At 44.8% G+C, this 8,004-nt stretch overlaps 1 protein-coding gene across 1 annotated transcript; it reads left to right on the top strand.

The window, feature by feature from the left end:
• Nucleotides 1–2,167: 2,167 nt before the first annotated feature.
• Nucleotides 2,168–3,941, top strand: LOC129675123 (60S ribosomal protein L27a-like). Its single transcript, XM_055605152.1, has 2 exons — nucleotides 2,168–2,273; nucleotides 3,451–3,941. The coding sequence occupies exons 1-2, from the start codon at nucleotides 2,168–2,170 to the stop codon at nucleotides 3,939–3,941; spliced, it is 597 nt and encodes a 198-aa protein (XP_055461127.1).
• The last annotated feature ends 4,063 nt before the right edge of the window (nucleotides 3,942–8,004 follow it).

Genomic DNA, 8,004 nt, shown 5'->3' with positions numbered 1-8,004 from the left:
GGAGTGTCTGCTACTTCCCTGTCCAGAGTGATCTGGGTATATTCTCACGAGTAGTGGACCTATGGTAGTTCTAGTCTCAGGTTTTTGAGAGATTACCATAATGATTTCCACATTGGCTGCACCAATTTACACTCCCACTAGCAGTGGATAAGTGCACTTACCCTTCATCCTCAGCGGCATTCGCTATTGGTGGTTGTCTTTCTCTTTAAAAAAAAAATACATACATATATATATATATATATATATGTATGTATATATTTGTGTACAAAAATGAGAAACTGAGTTCTGATTTCAAGAAAAATCCCAAGGATCGGTCAAACCCTGTGACCCAAGTACCTGGCATACACTGGGCATTAGAGTTATAAACCTAGCTGCTGGGAATTCTGACACACCCTGTTGAGAGTTGCAGCAGGTGCCACTGTAGGGCTCAGGGCGTTCTTGGCCAATGTTTGTAGAAGAGTTGCAAGAGCAGAAGGAAGCACCTGCTACTCCTGGCTGCTGTCTGCTGCTACCACTCCCTCCTGCTGAAGATAGGGATCATAAAAGCTGCAAGTGCTGGGGACCACCAGGGCCTCAAAGCCCAGGGTAATCAGCCTCCTACCCAACTGCCTCCAGCTGCAAGTGTCTGGCTTCAAAAGCGTGGAGAAATGGGCGTCTGGCTCTCACAACTTGTAACTGTTAAGCTTTGGGTCTGACTATACATCTCCTTGGATATGACACTCAAGGGACTGTGGATGACAGCACTGGATGAGCTTCTCTTTACCTACCCACAGTTTTTACTTGGTTAGAGCAAAATCGTTCAAACTAGTCCAGAGATTCTTAAAAACTATCCAATGTGTACATAAGAACAGATCGAAGTGAACTTGAAAGGGGCCATGTCCACTAGTTGTGAGTGTCCACTAACTTCTTTCATTTTTAAATTCTTATCATTTATTTATTTATTTGTTTGTTTGTTTACTTTTGAGGCAGGATCTCTCTAGTATGTGGCTCTGGCTGTCCTGGAACTTGCTATGTGGACCAGGATGACCTTGACTTTATAGAAATCCACCTGCCTCTGTCTCCTCAAGTGCTGTTAACATTTAAAAATGTTTTTGTATGGATGGATGTTTTGCTCCCATATATGTCTGGGTGTCTTGAACATGCTTGGTGCAGGTAGAGGCCGGAAAAGGACACCCGATTCCCTGGAACTAGAATGACTGATGGTTATGAAAAACCATGTGGGTGCTGGGACTCAAAGCCAGGTCTTCTACCAGACCAGCCAATGCTCTTAATTGCTGCACCATCCCTATAGCTCTATTACCTTCTTAAATCATCCATCTTAAAGGCGGAACTGAATGACTCCTTTCCAGTGTGTGTGTGTGTCAGTATGTGAGTGTATGTATGTGTGTGTGTATGTGAGTATGTGTGTGTACATTTGACTCATTTTTTATTGTTTATTATTATTAGTTACATTTTATTAACTCTGTATCCCAGCTGTATCCCGCTCCCTTATTCCCTCCCAATCCCACCCTCCCTCTCTCAGCTTCTCCCTGCCCCTTTCCAAGTCCACTGCTTGGGGAGGACCTCCTCCCCTTTCCTCTGGCCCTGTTTTATCAAGTATCTTCAGGGCTGGCTGCAAAGTCCTCCTCTGTGGCCTAGCAGGACTGCTCCTCCATTGGGGGGTGGGGAGGTCAAAGAGCCTGCCATTGAGTTCCTGTCAGAGATAGTCCCTGTTCCCCTTACTATGGGAAACCAATTGGTTACTGAGCTACCACAAGCTTCATCCAAGTAAAGGTTCTAGGTTATATCCATACATGGTCCTTGGTTGGAGAAACAGTTTCATAAAAAAACCCTGTGCCCAGATATATTTGATCCTTGTGGGGCTCCTATCCTTTCCCCGTCATACTAACTCCCCTTCTGCCGAAGGTTTGGTTATGAGTCTTAGTATCTGTTTTGAAATGCTGCTTGGTAGGGTCTTTCAGATGCCTTCTGTGGTAGACTCCTGTCATACGTGTTTGACTCATTTTACTAAATATTATGATGGCTAATTTCCATTTTGTCAGCTGGCTGGACTTGGAATCCTTTGGGGTGTGTCTGTGAGGGCATATCTGGAGAGATTTAATTGAAGAGGGAAGACCTACCCTGATGGCAGATAACAGCATCCCTTGGGCTAGGGTTCAAATCGAATATGAGCTTAGAAAGAGAAAGCAAGTTGAGCGCTGTGTTCACCTCTCTGCTTCCTAGCCATGGGTGGGATGTGGCCAGCGTCCTCACACTTTTATTCATACCAAACTGTGAGCCACAAGAATCCCTTTCTTCATCCAGTTGCTTTTGTCACAATGAAAAGCAACCACTATAAATATTGTACATTAAAGGTGGCCTCCATCACCAAAGCGGACTAGAGCATAAAGAACTTTTACAGTTTTTGTCTGCTCCCTGCTGGATTTACTCTAGGAGAAGGATACACCAGCAACTCTAAAGAGAATTCCACGTGGTGACTGACTGATGTCACATGTCCACAGCTTGTCAGTGACACGTGTGGGGAAGTCAGGGCTTCAGAGGGCTGTAGTTCAGACTGACATCTTGACTTCAGCACTGACACACCAGGGCCAAACGGCTTAGCTGGACCACCCTGGGAAAGTTTGACCTATAGAAACGGTCAGATGATAAATGCTGTTACCATTTTAATTAGCTAAAATGAGCTCATTTGTCAAAAGACCCTAATTAATTAATTAATTAAGCTCATTTCATAAGCAGGGTGTGACTTTATTCTTTCTTTCTTCTTCTCCTTCTCCTCCTCCTCCTCCTCCTTCTTTTTTTTCAGAGCAATGACAGACCAGGAGGCCTCATATAAGAAATTCTCATTCTGGGACTTTATGTTTTTGCAGTGCTAGGGATTGCATTCAGGGCCTGGCATGTTCTACCACAGAACTACACCCGCTTCATTAAAAAAAAAAAAAAGACATTTTTGCTTTTTTAAAGTTGTGTGTTTATGTGTGTGTGTGTGTGTATGTGAATGTGTGCACATAAAGGGAAAATGTCTGTGAAGTCCTGACGAGGGCATCAGATCCTTTGGAGCTGGAGTGAGCTGCTGGGCACGGATTCAGGGAGCCAAACTTGGGTCCTCTACAAGGCAGGACATTCTTTAAACCTCTAAATCGCCTCTCCAGCCCCTCCCCCTCTCCTCTCTTGAGACAGGATCTTACTACTCAATCTAGGCTGGTCTTGAAATTGCAATCGGTCCTCTTATATAGTTTCTTAGGATCTGAGATTATCTGGCAAATTGTACCGTCTCTTTTTCCTTTCCCTTGGAATATGCTCACACTTGGCAGGTCTGGCTGAAGCTTGCTATGTCGAGAGGGGGCCTCTAGACCCTCTTGCCTCCAGAGAGCTGGAACTAAAGGCACGTGCCACTCCACCCACCAAGAGAGGAATTCTTAAGGAATAAAAAGCAGAAATCGTAAACAAAAGACAAATTTACCTTCATTTTTAAAACGGTTACTTACGCTCCCTCCTTCCTCTCTGGCACCACCGTGCCATCCAGACTGACGAAGACCCGGAAACTCCGGAGCGGTGCGAGCCACGTGAGCCACAGTCACAGCTGCATCAGTAAGCACCCAGGAGGACGCGGGAATGGAGGCATGCATCACCACAGGACCAACTTCGACAAATACCCTGGTTACTCTGGGAAAGTTGGTGTGAGGCATTGCCACTTAAAGAGGAACCGGAGCTTTGCCGAACTGTTAACCTGGTGGACACTGGTCAGTGAGCAAACATGGGCCAATGCTGCACAAGATAATACTGGGGCTGCTCCCACCGTTGATGTGCGACCAAGCTACCACAAAGCTCTGGGGAAGGGCAAGCTCCCTAAGCAGCTTGTCTTCGTGAAGGCCAAATTCTTCAGCAGAAGGGCTGAAGAGAAGATTAAGGGTGTTGGAGGTGCCTGTGTCCTGCTGGCTTGAACCCACCCAGGGAGGTTAATTAAATGCTAACATTGTCCCCCCAGAATGGCTATTTATTACATGATGGACCTCAATTTGAGAAACTATATTGTCCCCACATATAATGAAGAAAAACAGTATCTGAATGTGTAAGTAGCTACTACAAATCAGCAAGAAAACAATAACCAATAGAAGATGAGTCAGTGGTACCAATGTACAATACACAGAAGAGAGAGAGCTGAACAGCCAGTAAGCCAATAAAAGGTTGATTAACCCAACACAGGGCACAACGCCACACTCCCATAGTTCCAGCCGCTGTGTATCTGAGTCAGGAAGGACAACTGAGTCTACGGTTTCCGGGCCAGACTGGACAACATTACACGAGTCAATTTGTCTGTTTATGTTTATGGGTGTCTGACCTACATGTATGTCTATGTATCATTTGTGTGACTTGGGCCCACTGTGGCCTGAAAAGGGCATTAAGCCCCTGTAACTCTAGTTACAGATGGTTGTGAGCCCCATCTGGGTGCTGAGAACCAAATCTGGGTCCTCTACAAGAGCAGTTAGTGCTCCTAACCACTGAGTCAGCACTCCAGCCTTACTATTACTATTATTATTACTATTACTATGATTATTATTATTATTTTGGACAGGGTCTTATGTAGCTCAGGCTAGCTTCCAACCTATGCTGTTGGGGACGATTACCTTGAACTTCTGATCCTCCTGGGTCTACCTCTGGAAGAGGCATTCACCATGCTGTTAAATTCCTCCCAGGGGGGAAATGTACTCAGCATCTACCCCTTCTCCCAAGGCCCAACAACAAGTCTTATAGACCTAAATGGAGGCATGAACTCACCAGAATTCACTCTGTGGAAACAATACATTTGTTGGGTTTCCTTAGAGAGCATATATGGGGGCGTGTGTGTTCCTCCCTCAGTAGGACAAGCCTGAAAAGCCTTTACCTACAACAGCTGAGGGCTTCCCTAGAGTCACACAGAGCCTCCCCTGAGTCTTCCCAGGCCGATCTACTCTTGTCCCTCCAGAGGCTACCTGCAATCAGGGCAGAGTTGCAGACAGCAGGTGGTAGGAAGTGGCTGGAGACTGAAGTGACCTTACCCACCCCTCCATGAGGAGTGTAAGCAGTTAACAAGCCCAGCTGAGGTCATTATTTTCCAAGGAGATACAGCTGAACTCCTCAAGATGGTGGCTACCTGGGCTAGAGGACAGTACTCAGGACGCAGAACCACACCCAGCTTATGTGGTACCAGACACTGGTCTTTAGTTTTGTGTATGTTAGCCAAACCTCATGCCAACTGAGCTGTATCTGCAACCCCTAAGACCCAATATTTAAAAAAAAAATTAAAAGTAAAAACTCATCGTGCAGAATCTGAATCTCTCTGTTAGGCTCCACAGTGATCAATAGCTCTTTGTGGCTTCAACAGTGGCTAACTGGAGTTGACATGAAAATATCGCCCACTGTCTACAGATTTGACCTGAATCGGAATAATTCAGAACAAAAATGGCATGTGTCTTGAGCTTATGCAGATTTTAGATCATTATTATTCTTTGGCAGCTAGCTGTCTTTATATGCTTTTGAATTAGGATCTTGCTTGGTTGTTCAGGCTGGCCTTGAACTCCTGAGCTTAGGTGACCATCCTGGTTCAACCTTCTGAATGCTGGTATTACAGGTGTGTGCTATCAATAATTTTATATGAGAGATTTGTGCATTCCAAAGATTTTGATGTCTCAAGGAGCATCCTTTGAACTAATTAATCACCCATGTACCCCACCCCAAAACTCCTGTTCCCTCTCCTTTCTGAGTCCCACACCATTTATCAGAGTTTCTCTCCTGGAATTAAGCTCTAATTGTTTACAAGAGTAACTGGTTTGATATTGTACTTTGTAGTAATTGCCTTCCCCTCCCATCTCATTTTCTCATTGCACTAACTGCTCCCTGGAATCACATACACATCGCAATGCTATACTTGAACCTTGCCTCAGGATCCTTTCTGGGAGAACCTATACCAGTATCAAAACTATCTAGTTTCTATGCCAGCATGGATGAAACCTGAACCATGATGAGTGTGGGAAGTTTCCAGAAGAGAAGAAAAGTGCATACAAAGACAGACCAGACTAGAGGCACATACTTCAAAGCTGCCCAAGCCATAGATCCTGCTCATAGTCCTCCCAGATGGCTGCTTTCTTTCAGTCTTCATTGAACCTTGTCAACAACTGGCACTATCAGCCTTTTAACTTTATTTTTGAGATTATAATGTAATTACATCACTTCCCTCTTCCCTTTCCTCCCTCCAAACACCTTCAGCCTTGACTTTTAATTTTAATTTCTGAGATTATAATGTAATTACATCATTTCCCCCTTCCCTTTCCTCCCTCTAAATTCTTTACGCCTTGACTTGCCTGGGTTCGTAGCTAAACTCTACCAGATCCCTAGCCTTCTCCTCCCTTCTCTACCTTTCAGGTCTCATTGTATAGCCCTGGCTGACCCAGAACTTTCTTTGCAGGCTGGGCTGGCGTGGAACTCACAGAGATCAGCTTTCCTTCACCGCCTGAGTGGTGGAATTAAAGATCCTACATGCGTGGTATATGGCATTGTAGTAAGAGTCAGGCTGAGAAAGATGATCGTGTGGCCCCCTGGTGGGGAAATGTGTCAAGTGTGTAGCCTGTCTGGAAAGTAGGATTCAGAAATCAGAAACAGAAGAGGCAGGAGTTTCGGAGTAGACCACAGGGAAACCTGCTGGATAACAACAGCGTTTGCATAGGGAACCCCACGAGACGCAGGCTATAAGCAAGACTTATGATTTCAGGAGCATGGTCTGCGAGGTGGGAAGGGCTTGTGGACGTGCAAGGCCTGGAGAGCACTGCTAATGTGCACACTTCCCAACCACCATGCTCCCACCCTCTGCTGCCGCCTGATGTGCAAAACTCTTTAACTTTTAAAGGAAGTGAACATAAAAAAAGGACTACTTTTGAAAAAGCAGCACAATATTTAGTTTGATAGCTATAACTTGGATTATGTGATCTTTCAAGCTTCTATTTCGATAGTTGATCTTAACCAAAAGGCGAGAAGTGATTCCAGCTTCTATTTCTGACCAACTTGCTTGATTTTTCTATGCTCTTCTTACATAGGATAGAAGTCATTAGTTGGGGCTATATAGTCACACACTACATTAAATACACATTTATCATATACCACTGTTCAGTGATGGTATAGCCATTTTCATTGGTTAAGTATTGTCTACGATGTTTGCACAGCAATGAAACTCCCTTCGTAGACTGGGCTGGCCTCAAACTCACAGAGATCCGCCTGCTTCTGCCTCCCCGACTGCTCAGATTGCAGGCTGAGAAGGCTCCTCTTAACCAGTCTTCTCTTCTCCCTTCACAACCATGAGGGCTTTCTTCCATTCTAATCCACCTCCTGGCCTTTTCTGGCTTGCTTCCCCTTTATCATTTGCAGACTCTTGCCTGTCTGATCTTGTTTTGACAACTGTTTCTGAATATATGTCCAGTGCTGGAACTTCAGAGTCTATGCCTTCATTCTCAATTCTGTATTTAGTGACATGTTGGTAGGTCCTGGTAGGAATATTGCACAATAGAAATCAACTAATACTTTCTCCCCCAAGTGAGCTGCTGGTTGGGCATTTATCAGCATACCTCTCATATAGACTCAATAGAAATGTGTCTCTGCTGGGCATGATGGGACATGCTTTTAATTCCACCACTCAGGAGACAGAGGTAGGCAGATTTCTGTGAGTGAGTTCAAGGCCAGCCTGGTATAAAAAGTGAATCCCAGGACAATCAGGGCCACATAAAAACACTATCTCAAACAAACAAAAGGAATAAAAATAAATAAAAATAAAAAGTGTATGTATGCCACCAAGAGACCTGGTGTGGTGGCTTGAATAAGATTGGCCCCTACAGGCTCATATATTTGTATGCTTTGTTGTCTCCGGGCTGATGAGCTGTCTGGGAAGGATTAGGAGGTGTGGGCTTGTTGAAGTTGGTGTGGCTTTATTGGAAAGAGGTGTGCCACTAAGGGTAGGCTTTCAAGTTCAACTGCCCACAC

This window comes from Psammomys obesus, unplaced genomic scaffold (genome assembly GCF_907164565.1).
Source record: "Psammomys obesus unplaced genomic scaffold, mPsaObe1.curated_primary_1811, whole genome shotgun sequence".
Taxonomy (NCBI): Eukaryota; Metazoa; Chordata; class Mammalia; order Rodentia; family Muridae; genus Psammomys; species Psammomys obesus.
Note: the sequence above shows the minus strand (reverse complement) of the source record. Positions and strands in the feature narration are given on the sequence as shown.